The sequence below is a fragment of the Aulostomus chinensis genome, chromosome 8, assembly GCF_037954235.1.
Source record: "Aulostomus chinensis isolate RoL2024-O1b breed Wild chromosome 8, RoL_Achi_v1.0, whole genome shotgun sequence".
Taxonomy (NCBI): Eukaryota; Metazoa; Chordata; class Actinopteri; order Syngnathiformes; family Aulostomidae; genus Aulostomus; species Aulostomus chinensis.
The window spans coordinates 7,544,924-7,558,898 of record NC_141327.1 but is presented as its reverse complement, the minus strand read 5'-3'; the positions used below and the strand labels follow the sequence as shown (position 1 = coordinate 7,558,898).

The 13,975-nt window shown below is 40.9% G+C and overlaps 1 protein-coding gene across 3 annotated transcripts in view; it reads right to left on the bottom strand.

Moving 5' to 3' along the window:
- Positions 1–491: 491 nt before the first annotated feature.
- LOC147256969 (uncharacterized) overlaps positions 492–13,975 on the bottom strand; it is a 56,250-nt gene continuing 42,766 nt past the window's right edge. For 2 of the 3 annotated variants that reach the window (XM_086210698.1, XM_086210696.1), the window contains exons 15-24: positions 13,664–13,801; positions 13,340–13,504; positions 12,191–12,604; positions 11,593–12,090; positions 11,317–11,502; positions 11,007–11,229; positions 8,305–8,598; positions 3,382–3,501; positions 2,997–3,118; positions 492–2,907 (exon numbers count right to left, since the gene is read on the bottom strand). In XM_086210698.1, the coding sequence (XP_086066824.1) occupies positions 2,851–2,907; positions 2,997–3,118; positions 3,382–3,501; positions 8,305–8,598; positions 11,007–11,229; positions 11,317–11,502; positions 11,593–12,090; positions 12,191–12,604; positions 13,340–13,504; positions 13,664–13,801 (2,217 nt within the window). In that variant the 3' untranslated portion in view covers positions 492–2,850. The remainder of the gene's footprint in view (positions 2,908–2,996; positions 3,119–3,381; positions 3,502–8,304; positions 8,599–11,006; positions 11,230–11,316; positions 11,503–11,592; positions 12,091–12,190; positions 12,605–13,339; positions 13,505–13,663; positions 13,802–13,975) is intronic. The other variant, XM_086210697.1, reaches the window with a different exon arrangement.

Sequence of the window (13,975 nt, the reverse complement as noted above, 5' to 3'; positions counted from 1 at the left end):
ATAAACGCTTGTATTGTTTTAAGGTTCTATCATCGCCACAAAGGAACTGTGCCAGTCCCCTTCATTGTGACCATTGGGTACTTGGTCACCTGTCTGACAAAGGCCCTTTGTTCCTGATCACTCAGGTTAGTTGGGCAGTCAGATCTAAGAAGACTGTTGGTGTTCCCAAATTTCTCCCTCTTGATGATAGAGGCTAACATGCTCTTAGGATTTGTCAAAGCTGCAAAAGTTGTATCCTTCACTAGATCTGTTTTGACATAACCCTGTCTCACAGCTCCACAGACAACTCTCTAGACCTCATCACTTGGTTTTCAATCATCGACTGATGCTTTCTATGGACAGTTGCCTTTCCTATTCATGGCACGTGAAGCCAATTAGACACAGGTGAACTCAAGTCAAGTTTTATAAGACTCAACCAGTCTTATAAAACAGCATCAACAAAAGTACATTTCATTTTTGTTTTTCTTGTAAATTAAAAAGTGTAGAATCCACACTCTGCCTGTTTTTAATCAGTTATTAGAACAGAAAACAAACCAAAGCCAGAAAATGTATTTCACTTGTCAGTATAAAACATATTTCACAAGCTAGAAGTTGAGCAGAATTTCCTCTGGATGGTTAGCTTTGCTGTCTATGTCCAACTATATTTGCATTAAGGATGTTGCTGCACAAGACAATCAAACAAACATCAATAGAACAAACAGTAAATAAATCAACTGTAAAGGAGAACAGCTTCATTTTGACTTGTCTGAGATTAGAATCATTCTGAAGCCTCATGTAAATGTTCAGTGACTGGATATGCTGAAATGTAAAATGCTGATTGATGTTACAGGAGATTAGGCCTCTCATTCATCAATGTTACATCATTTCCTTTAATAACTGGGTTAAGTGTGCAGAAATGTTCATAGTCACTCAGCTTGTTCTTCATGGTGAACATTAGAAATAAAGTTCCATTTTTACTTCAAGCCAGGCGAAGAATCTTAGATGCATGCTTGTGTAGTCCATCAACAAGACAGTGTATGCAAATGCCCATCAGTAACATAAGCCATTGCTTCATGACATTGCTGAGTGGAAGTGCAGTGGGATACGCCTGTATGGTTTTCTCTCATCTCCTTATGAAATTTGAAAATTTGTGTCCCTCTTAGGGCAGCATGGTGGTGCAGTGGTTAGCACTGTGGCCTCACAGCAAGAAGGTTCCAGGTTCAAGTCCCGGCTCGGGTGCAGGATCTTTCTGTGTGGAGTTTGCATGTTCTCCCTGTGCCTGCGTGGGTTCTCTCTGGGTACTCCAGCTTCCTCCCTCCGTCCAAAGACATGCAATTTGAGGACTAGGCTGATTAGATACTCTAAATTGACCGTAGGTGTGAATGGTTGTTTGTCTTTGTATGTTGGCCCTGCGATGGACTGGCGACCTGTCCAGGGTGAACCCCGCCTCTCGCCTGTAGATGCTGGGATAGGCTCCAGCCCCCTGTGACCCTTACTAGTAAGGAATAAGCGGAACAAGATGATGGATGGATGGTGTCCATCTTAAACAATGCCCAATTATTATTAATTTTTGCAATAAATCATGCTGGCTTCAAGCCACAGTTCAAATATCTCATAAATTGTCCTGAATGATGCAGAATAAATGAATGTGGTGCTATGTGAAATGATTTACAGTTTTACTAAACTAACAGTGCCACTGATGGGATCTTGCATTTTTCTGTTGCTCCCTCATCTTCCTCTTCAGAGTGCCCTTTTAATTTCATAAAAATTTCAGTATCTATCTGGAGTACAGTAGTTGTTTACCTTTAATCATGTGAAGAGGGATCTTAATCAAATCCAAAATCATTAAGTGGTTCTCTTTAAGTTATAATGAAAATAATAAACATTTCAACTGTGGAATTGTTATACTGATACATTTGAGGTCCTTCAGCATTCAGAAGTTCATCCAGACACATTCAGCATTCCTTTAGTTTCAATAATTAAAAAAAAAAAATCCTCCCACTTAAAAAACAGTTTGTAGAAGCAGCTCAGTAGTGAATTAGACGGGTGTGATTTTATTCCTCCACAGTTCTTTCAAAGGCTTTATAGACATTAAAGTTTTCATTATCTTCATCTTCAATTGTCTCCATAGCCATACAAATGTCAAGAGTTTACATTAGCTTTTGTGCAATTTATAATCAATCATTACAACTCGGCTTGTTCATACTGCCATCTAGGGGAAAATAAATGAGCTGCATACAGTCCAAAGCTACTTAAAGTGCAAAGCTTAGTGAGGATATTTGTAATAGCTCCAAGACAACTGGTTCAAGTTTCTTGTCTTGTGCTTGGGGCAAGCTCAATCAATAAGTAATTAATAATGATAAAAATATAGTACTGACTAGATATGATACATAAGCTACCACACTAATTTACAAATAGTAATTACACTAATACTGCAAGCAAATGTGACTCCTCAAAAGCAGCAGTATGCCCCTGTTGATAGTATTCCATTCATCGTGGTGGTGTGAAAATTATAGACATCTAGCATGTAACATAGTTTTAAAGATTAGCTCATTGCTACTGAGGTAAAAATTCTGTCACACAGTAGACTCATGGACAAAGAAAATCAGACTTTAATTTAGTGAGTGATCAAAGACACTTCACACAGTAAAAACATTTAATTGTGCACAACTTCTTGCTGTTAGCAATCTTCCATTGTGCACGTCAGTTTCTTGTAACTGTATATGAAAAATTAATACACCTATGGAGACTTGTAAACACACATATTCAAACAGTCAGGCCACAAGCAGAGTCAACACCACTGTGAGTATCTTGACCCTTCGTGAGAATTGAAATGGCAAAACAAAAGGAAGGAAAAGACAAAATTCAGTTTTATAGCAACAATCTGCTGGGGCTGGGTTTGGCATTCTTCTGTGTCTGCAAGTATTTCTGGAAAAAAAATGAAAAAGGAAACAGGATTAGATTGGAATATTCTGAGCAAATGTGTGTCAACACACAAAAAAAGTGTCTTTTCCCACCTTTAGGTTCTCATAATGTTTGAGAGTTTTGCAGTGGTTGATCTCAGCCTCTTTGTCTCCGCTGAAGAAGCGATTACACACCTTACAGAAGAACCCCGTTTTGGGAGCAAGGAACTCCATACCTGTGGACAAACTCAGTCAGTGACTGTGCTATATCAAATAAATCAGAAATTTTTGGAGCTTGACACATTGGGGTGATGAAACTTTTGGTAGGAAATGTAATTACATACAAAAATAATTCATTCTAAGATTGGAATTACTCTTTGTACAAGATAGAGAACACCATTTCTTTGATTATGTTTTGTTGAACTACATGTCTTCTATCTAAAACCCTTAATGCCATTTTGTTTGTTATGATTTCATGAGAATAATTAAATGGTCTTACCAACTGGGTTACTGGGATCAAAAGGAGGAAGGGTGTCATTTGTACTTGAAGGATTGTTTAAAGTTGTCCTTATTCTCTTCTCTTCAATTTTTGTATGGTTCTCTGACATCTCATCCATTCCTGAGTGAGACAGAACAAAACACTTGGAATTCTGGGGCTTGGACTGGCACTGCTTTGTCTGAGCATGCATCATCGGGCAACCAAGAGCTGTAGCCTAAAAAGCACCTTTCAAAACAAATTTACAAAGTGCTTTACAATAAAAACAAGCAGCACAAGTAAGACAATAATACAACAATTAAAAGAAATTAGATTCCATAAATTGATACAAAACATGGTACTGGTAGTTACAACAATACCATTTGTTTGAAGGAAGCCATGCAATTAAAGTGACTCTTAAGGATAGGTTAAAAGAGGATATTGAGTTTATCTGCCTGAGCTCTCTGGGTGGGGAGTTTTAAAGGTTTCGGCTTTGAGCAGCAAAGTTTTGGCCACCGTTTGTGACAGGTTGAGATTTTGGAACCATTAGTATGGCCCTGGGGCAGCATGGTGGTGCAGTGGTTAGCACTGTCGCCAAACAGCAAGAAGGTTCCGGGTTTGAGCCCCAGGTCGGGCACAGGGTCTTTCTGTGTGGAGTCTGCATGTTCTCCCTGTGCCTGCGTGGGTTCTCTCTGGGTACTCCGGCTTCCTCCCACAGTCCAAAGACATGCAAATGGGGACGAGGCTGATTGATACTCTAAATTGACCGTAAGCGTGGTTGTGAGTGTGAATGGTTGTCTGTCTATATGTGTTGGCCCTGCGATGGACTGGCGACCTGTCCAGGGTGTACCCTGCCTCTCGGCTGCTGGGATAGGGTCCACCTCCCCCACCCCACCCCCCCAACCTTACACAGAATAGCAGTAAAAAATGGATGGATGGATGGAGTATGGCCCTGGAAGATCTCGACCAGCGATATGGCTCATAGCGAGTTAGCAGATCAGTAATATATCAGTCCCCCCAGGAATTCGCTATGTTGCGATCGCAACTATTAACCCAAATTCAGGCAATCCCCGCAAATTTTGCATGCCCAGCAATTTTATCCAATCACCTCAACTTTAATACAACTTTGACCAATCGCAACACTCCTTCTTTTCATGTTGCCGTTACATTGTCATTTACACTTCCTGTTTGTACTGGCGGACATGCTAATTTGTGTGATAAGGAAGTATGTTGCATTTGCATATGAAAATCACCGCTAAGGACCGTGAAAGTACGGCGTACATGAAAGTGGTGGTAAATTGTTTTGTTACCCATGCAATATTGTGGTTGAACACAATCGTAAGTCATCAATTGAAAAACATTTTTCCACCGCGAAACACCAATGAAGAGTCTCACCATGACAGGTGATTTGTCCATTATCAAATCATTATTATTGATTTATTTTTTATAATTTAAGAACCGTTTAGATACTTAACATAAAGCCCAACTTTCCTTTAACCTCCACCCTTCAACTTAAGCAATTGCTTACTTTTAAGCATTTGTGCACTTTATTTTCATTGAAGAATTTCATTTATTTTTTATTTGTATTCAATATCGGTTGAAACAGAGTATTTATGGTTGTGTGTCAGCTCAAGTTAAATAACACTGTTCAGTTTTAAAAGTTTAAAATTGCCAAGTTTAAAGGCACTGAGAAACTATTTTATTCAGTAACTACTGAGTTGTCACATACTGAAAAGAAAAAGATTTGTTATCATTATACTGCATGTTCTATGAACTTCAATTTTTGGTTTTCTTGCTAAGCTACAACTTAAAGAGTTTTGTTCTGGATGTTGATATATTCTCCCAGTGCACATATACTCATATACATATACTCATAAAAAGAGTTGGAATATGAGAATTTACAGTTTCAGTATTAATAAAAAATTTTGAGGTTCTTAAAAAAAAAAAAAAAGACAGAAAAACAGTCAAAATCCCCGCAAATTTTGCTCCAACTTTTCACAGAAGCTGCTGAAAAATCAGGCATTATAGGCCGCAACAATCATAAAAAAGTGCCGTGAAATCCTGGAGGGACTGATATATGCAGGTGCTTGTTAAAGGCGTTAAAAAGAAGCTACAAAATCTTTAAAATCTATTCCAAAGCTCACAGGTACCCAGTGAAATGCAGCAAGGAATGGTGTAATGTGATTGCTATTCTTGCTCTTTGTAAAAGTCCGGTTTGCATCATTGTGTATCAGTTGCAGTCTTTGGATTTTGCTTGCTGATACCGGAATAAAGTGCATTACAATAGTGAAGTCTGGAAGTGATAAAAGCATGGATGACCTTTTCTAAGTCAGCAGGAAAAAGGAATGACCTGATTTTAAACAACTGTCTTCATTGGACATGGCAGGACTGCATCATATTGGTCCCCTAAGCATCAAAATAAAAATCTGAGTAAAAATAACTCTTGGGTTGCAGGCCTCTTAAGAACACTGTTTGAAAAGGCATCAAGATTGGGGGAGGGAGAGGCTACACTGCAATGCTACAAGAGAGTAATTATCATCACCTCTGATTTGGAGTCATTAAGCTGTAGGAAATTTTTGGTGATGGTACTTTAAATTTCAGTCAAACAGGGTATAGCTTGAAAAACTCAGTGGTACCAGATTTTAGTGGGACAAATAGTTGGGTGTCATCAGTGTAACAATGAAAATCTATGCAGGATTTGTCCCAGGGGTGCCATGTAGAAAGCAACTAAAGGGGATGCAAAATAGACCCCTAAGGAACCCCACAAACAAGAGGAGGGGGTCTATCCAAGCATAAGAGAGAACAGCCTGTTACACAAATAGGAGGTAAACCACTCTAGCACCACTGCTCCCATAACAAGTTACAAGACACGGCCTTGGGAGGGAACAAATGGGTGCAGGTGTGTCCACTTCTATTTTAGGGAGAAAGAAAGAATGCTTCCCTCATGTGACATATAGCTGAAACCACCGTTGACCACCCTGACCAATTCACAATTTGATGCACTTCAATTTGCATATCAAACTCACAAAGGTGTCGATGATGCCAAAGTCTTCATCATTGACATCATCCACAAACACCCGGAACTTCCCAACACCTCTGCCAGGCTTCTGTTTGCAGACTTCTACTCTGCCATTACAAACCTTGCCACCCCATATCCATCCTACTCCACTAGAACTTCAACATAAGCACTCAGCTCATACTCTGGGTCCTGGACTTTCTCACAAACAGAACCCAGCAAGTTCGGATTAACAATATCCTTTCCGATCTCTTCATCACCTTCACAGGCTCCACATGAATTAGGATCAGAATCAGAATATTTTATTCATCCCCAAGGGAAATTCTGTTGGTAACAGTGCTCCAACTCAACAACAACAACAAACAGGGAATGAAGAGAGAACAAGGCTATGCACATAGTGCAAATGAGGTTGCATGCTTTCTCTGCTGCTCTTCATAATGTACACTGATGAGTGCAGATCCACGCAACTCAACTGTCACCTGGTACAGTTTGCTGATGACACAGTTCTCCTGTTCCTCCCGTCCGGCCCCTGCCTACACCATGGACCTGCTATGCAGCAGTTTGTAGAGTGGTGTGACTCTTCCTGCCTGATCCTGAATGCCAGCAAAACCAAGGAGATGGTGATGACCTTCTCCAGCAGCTGAAGGGATGGTTCTCCAGTTGAAACAGAAGGTGAACACAAATACCTGGGTACCATTCTTGACAACCAGCTGAAGTTCTCCACCAACACTGAAGGGATCATGAGGAAGTGCCACTAGAGCGGGGGTGTCAAACTGATCCGGTAAAGGGCCGTGTGGCTGCAGAATTTTCATTCCAACCAAGCGAAAGCTACACCTGATCCAACAAATAAGCTGTGTGGATACAGCTTAGTTGATTTAAGTAGAATCGGGTGTTGCTTTTGCTCGGTTGGAATGAAAACCTGCAGCCACACGGCCCTTTAGTGGATGCACTGGAGGATGTACCTATTCAGGAAACTGAACTCCTTTTCTGTCGGCAGGAGCATCTTGCTGATATTCTTCTACACATTTATTGAAAGTGTTTTAGCTTTCTCCATATGCTGCTTGTACCACTCCAACACCCTACAGGACAGGAAAGACCTGCACAACATTGTGAAGGGGTGTTCTAAGATTTTTGGAATTCCTGCTCACCACCAAAGCACTGTGTACAAGTAGCAGACAAGTGGCCTGGCTCGTCAAATTCTCAGTGACTAAACATACGCTCCATTTCCAACATTTGAGCGGCTACCATTTGGTTGCAGGTTCCACTTACTCTCCAGCCTGTAAGATCCAGAGAAGGAGAGTGACCTTTAAAAACAAACTTGAATTAATCGATAAAATTGATATACTGCCCAGGCCTAAATGGTGGGATAATTTGCTGTGAGGTAAGTGGAAGTGTGCTCAGTATGTGAGCTATATGACAGACCCCAAGGTTAGGTGACTCCTGCGCAAGGGACCTCAGAGATGGAGGAAGCACAAGTGTGTGGGGCACCCTGAGACTTGAAGAAGTATGACTGATGATGTGTGAGGGGCATGTATGCTTGCAGCACATGGGAATGGTTTCTGAAGGGAGGGGCAGTGTGATGAATAGCTGTCACCACAGTTAAAAATGCACTCTGGCTGCCATGCCAATAAGCTTTGGTCTTAGGTGTTGCACTCAGTGAGCATGTTTTGTACCCCTTAGTCCATGGTAGGGTGATTGATGTTGTGACTGGCAGAATGAAAGACACTAATAAAATATGAAAGAGACACTTGTTGTTGTGACACACAGATAACCAAGACATCAAACTACCTACATTTCGATGAAAAACAGAAAATGTGAGTCGTGCTTTGGTAGAGAAAATATGATATAAATGAAACCCTCAATCCTGATTTAACAACTGCTATGGCTCTGCTGCTTCATGGTACAAGTTGTAGTAGAATTAATGAGCTTACCTGGCTTCGCAGCTTGTGCCCTGATGTCTTTGTCCTCTGTGCTCTGCATCTTCTCCTGTTCCTTTACTTTATTCAATGTCACCAAAATTACTTGTTCTTCCTTTGCGTGGCTTGAATTTGAGTTTCTCAGCTCTTTTTCAATGGTCTCACTTTCTTCAGTTCCTATGTCTGTTGTACAACTTTCAGAATAAGAAACAGTGGGGGCAGTTTCAAGAGTGCTGCCTGGAGTTGCAGGGGCATGAATAGGAAGGGGTTGTACCCCAGAGGTGAAGATGGTCACTTTAAGTGTGGGTTCTGAAAGACAATAACAGATACAAGCCAAAATTAAATCTTTCAATTCAGTTTTTTAAGATGAAAAAGATACTTTTAAAGGGCTTAAAGTAAGGGACATTTCAATGCATGAAATGTTTGCAGTTTTTAGGTATCTTGTAAGCCCAAGAGGGTTTGGGATGCATGACACATAAATGAAAAAAATCAATCAATCAACATGCTGTAAGTTAATTCTGTGGGAAGTCTGCTAATTCATGGCAGAGAAAACAGACTCAGCAATGGCACCAATGTGCACTCTAGATGGCATCACCTTGACCCCGAGTACAACTGCAAGGAACCTTGGAGTCATTTTTGACCAGGACCTCTCCTTCAGCTCCCACATAAAGCATGTGACCAGGACCGCCTTCTTCCATCTGCGAAGTATCGCTAAGAATAGGAATATTTTTCCCAGAGTGGTGCTGAGAAACTGGTACATTGGGTTATTGCACCATTAAAAAGGAAAATTATGAAACAAAGGAAACTAGCACTGTGGTTCAATTCTGAAACCTGACAGCTAAAACAAACAACTCAAAAACTGGAGAGAATGCGGCATACCTCCAAACTTGAAGTCACACTCAATGTGGCCAGAAAGCCTTAAAAAGCCCTTCGTAAAACTAGAGAAGCATACAACTTAGCATTAGTAGAGAACACAAAAACACTGGGTTTCTTGTCAACACTGAAGCCAGACTGACAGAGACCCACACCTCTTTTGAGCCAAGTATTCTTGTTTTCCTGATTTAGCAATGACTTTATGAACTTTTTCAATGATGAAATTCTACTTATTAAAGAGAGAAAATTCATCTCCTCCTGCCATCAGCTGACCCCATGTCATCTATAAACTCAGAAACCTTAGAGGCTGCTGTAGGCCCAGACATACACCGGAAAGCTTTTCTCCCATTGATCTTCACAAGCTTAGTACAATTCCCTCCTCTCAACCATCCACCTGTCTCCTAGATCCCACCCCAACTAACCTGCTTAAAGACACTTAATATCAAGTTAGCGCCTCTCTCATAGATATCAATATCAATGTGTCACTGTTATCTGGTTACCTTCCACAGTCTTTGAAGTAGCTTTAATTAAACCCCTTCTAAATAAAACCAACAACAACAACTCTGGATACAGAAATTTTGGCCAAATATCAACCAATATCAAATCTTCCTTATGTCCCCAAAATTGTTGCAAAAGCCGCTGCTATACAGCTTTGTGACTTACTTCACAGCAATTCACTGCTTATTTCAGGATTTCCAGTCAGGTAGCACAGAAACAGCACCTAGTCAAAGTTACTAATGACCTTCTACTGGCATCTGACGAGGGACTTGTCTCTGTGCTGGTCTTGTTAGGTCTCAGTGCAGCTTTTGATACCATCTAACATCACATCCTATTACAGAGACTGGAACATGTCATTGGCATTGAGGATTAAAGAAACTGCACTAAAATGATTTAGGTAATATTTACTAGGTCAATCTCAGTCAGTAGTTGTTAATGATTCCTCTGAGACCACAATAGTCAGCTATGCTGTTCCACAAGGGTCCATGCTTAGACTAGTATTCTTCACCCTACATCTGCTTCCACTAGGTAACATAATAAGGAAACACTTGATTAATTTTCACTGTTATGCAGACAATGCACAGCTGTACTTATCAATGCATCCACATTAAACAAATCAGATGACTAAATTTTTGACCTGTCTAAAGGAAATAAAAATTTGGACGACCCACAATTTACTTTTACTGAGATTTAAGATACTACAGCATTGTGTTTGCTAGCACATAATTTGCTCATATTATGCTGAAATTGACTGCTTGAGTAACCTGTAGATGCTATTATTGGTAACAAGCTGTTGTTATTGTTTACTGTCTTTCTCTTTCCGGCCTGTTTATGTCCCCATATGTCATTCTCTTTCCCTCCTTTTTCTCTTTCCTTCCCTATATATCTGTCTTTCTTCATCATCTGTCTTTGTCTTTGCCCTGCTTTCCTGCTCTTTCCCCCAACCAGTCAAAGCAGATGGCCTTTCCAATTGATCCTGGATCTGCTTGACGTCCCTGCCTGTTAAAAGGAAGGTTTTCATCACCACTGTTGCAAGATGCTTGAGTAACCTGTAGCTGTTGTTATTACTGGTAGCTGGTTGTTCTTAATGCTTGCTGTGGGTCCCCCATCCCTCTTCCTCTCCACTTGCTTTTCTATTTTTGTCCTGTTCATGTCCTCTTCTGTCTGTCATTCTCTCCCTATTTCTTTCCCCTCTCTCCCTTTGTCTGTGCCTCTCTTTGAATTTTTTTTTATCTTCCTTTGTCCATTATCTGTCTTTGTCCTGCTTTCCTATTCCCTTTCTTCCCAACCGAATTGACTCAACTTGACTTTTCTTCTTTTTAGGAAACCACAGAATCAATTTCTACCTGTGTCAGGTGGTAGCCCATGTGTTTGGTTGGAAGGAGAGGCAGCTTGTGGAGCTGGATCCATAGGGACTGGGCAGCCGGTCCAATCTGATGACACAGTACTCTCTGAAGTCACTGCTGTGGCTGAAGGATGAGGGTCCAACTCTAAGTGTCCATCAGACTTCCCTGGGGTCATCGTTGTGTCTGCCATCATAGTTGCTGTGGTAATCTCCATGGGTGTGTCCTGGTATCAGAAAACAAAGACAGGAATTCAACTTTGTCTACTCACATACCCAAAATATCTTGACAACATACACATATGATTATTTACTTCTTGAGTGTCCTGTTGGAGAGATGTGGGCTTATTATCTTCTCCCCCTGTGGTTTCCATGGGAGCAGCAGAAGATGACTGAGGGAACTCAGTCCCACGGAGCTCAGTCACATCCCCTACTTCATCCACAGTAACAAAGTCACTCAAGTTGAAGGGGAACTCATCAAACTCTTCCTCTACATCCACCTAATGGCATGACACACAAAGTTAAATAAAGTTATGAGAACAACAGGGCAAAGAACTGGATGCATTTTTGTTGCACAAGTATCTTCTCACCATTTTCATCTGATCAACCTGTGTGTCCTTGTTCCATGCATCCTTCCAACAACCCTGCTTGTATGTCTCAGCCCTGTAAGACAACCTTGTGCCCAAATAATCATCACCATATGCTCTCTTTCTCTCTCTCCTCTCCCTTTCCTTCTCCCACTCCCTTCTTTCCCTGTCCCTCCTGGTCCTCTCCTCCCGCTCCCTTTCCTTTCTTGTTCTGTGCTCCTTCTCCCAGGCCCTCTTCTCCCTTTCCTTCCTCTCTCTCTCCTTAGCCTCCTTCTCCTTCCTCACCTCCTTCTCTTTTCTCTCTTTCTCCTGATTCTTTGGCTCTTTTGCTGTGTACTTTATGGCTTGCTCTTTTGTCTCATTTGCATTTTTTTCATCCCCCTCCGTCTCCATTTGTGTTTCTGACGGGTGTCCCCTAGTGATGTCTACTGTTTTGTCTGGATGGGCAACAGTTCTTGTTCGGCACTCCACAAGCAGTGCATTCACCATCTCTTGAGTAACCTGGAGAAACAACAGCACTGATCAGAAACTCACAAATGTCACTAAATATGATGAAGGTACATGACCAAAGCTTAGCTTCATATCCTGACTGATATTTTACCTTGGGAAACTCTAGAACAGCTGTGCCCTTGAGGGTCTCTTCCCTTGCAGAATTCTCAACATTTTCTGTCTCAAATACATCTTCGAATGTCTGTATGACAGCCTCAGCCACTGATGTTTCCTTTATGTCTGTTGCCACATCTGCTTCAGGGGCAACTTTATAATTTTCAACCTTGTCATCTGTGCTTTGACTTTTTCCCAACATTTCATCTTCACAGACTATCTCCTCAATGTCCTCCATGTTTTCAATGCCCTCCATCTTCCCAGTTTCTTCAATTTTCACAGTGTTCACCATCTTCACATTTCCATCTTTTTCTGTTCCTTCCAATGGAGATGCAGAATTCTCTTCATGCGCCATCTCCTCCGCATCTTTAGCGCCTGCTATTTTGCTGTCCTTATTGTTTGTATGTTTATCCTGCAAGTAGACCAGAGATATTGAGCAATGCCACATTATGCTAATACACAAGTATTTAAGGCAAGCTGAAGTTGCAAGAATTCACAGCCATATTCAAGATGGAGAACTTCTTCCATGATTATGCCTCTCTGTCTGTTTAAACGTGCATGCGGAAACAGATTATTTTGCTTTTAATCCACCAAAGAATGATATAACAGTGCTGAATTGATTGCATTGATGATCCAAGATTGCGCTGCGGACGGCTGCCTCGCCATGTTGGTGCTTGCTAGTTTGTTTCTTCTCTATGTGTTACATGAATGCTCAACTCAGACTACTTGTTCATTGGTACCTTTTCATCTGCAAATTAGTCCGTGGTATTTACTACTGCCGACTGCACTGCTACTTTATTCTACAACAGATTGTATATATTTATATTCCTATATGTTCTGCAGTTTAATAATTTAGTTTAGTTTAGTTTATTGGACTGCATGCACCGACAGCACCACAAAAAATTCCTCGTATGTATAAAATCGTACTTGGCAATAAAGTCTTTTCTGATTCTGATTCTGAAACAATGACTGTGTGACAGGGGTTGCTGGATTGTAAATTTACAGGACTTGTTCCCATTACACCAGTGTTGCTTGTCATTATAAGGCAGTATCGGAGTCAGTTTCATTGTGCTATGCAAAGAGCAGATGTAGTTTATGCCAGTAGTAAATGATGTGGTAAAAATGAATGCCAACTGATATCACCAACCTCAGATGAATCCAGGTATGCAGCAATGACTTTGGTCAGTGTGTTGGCTTTGGGATCAGGTTTGCGAGAGAAGTACAGAGGGTTGTTCTGGATGATACATGGGAATTTCTGGAAACGTTTGTAAACAGACAGAGCCATGGCTGCAGTTGCCATCTCGCAGATTACCTGAGCAGAAAAAGAACAGCATCTTCTTTACAACACGTGAAATTGCTTCATTTATACGTGTGTGTGTACATATACACACACACACACACACACACAATATTTATTTATATATTTTTTTCTTTATTTAAAAAAAAAAAAAATTCAATTTACAGCCCTTACCATGTTGTTGAGTACCAGGGTCTTGATCACAGTTCCAAAGCGTCGAACCAGTTTCTGGACTTCAGAGTAGCTGTTAGGTGCATCAGGAACATTACTGATCATCAGCAGGCTACTCCAGCCCACTGGAGCTGGACTCTCCTGCATTGAGCAAAGCAGCAATTATTAACTTCATAGTTAGTAGGCAAGGGAAGTATCCATTCAACAATCACTATTTTACTAAGTGATAGCTGGTTGCAAAGTAAAGCTAACTACAGTGTATAAGCAACTATGCTCACTAACACATGGGGTTGAGTGCCTATCAGGTAAAAGCAT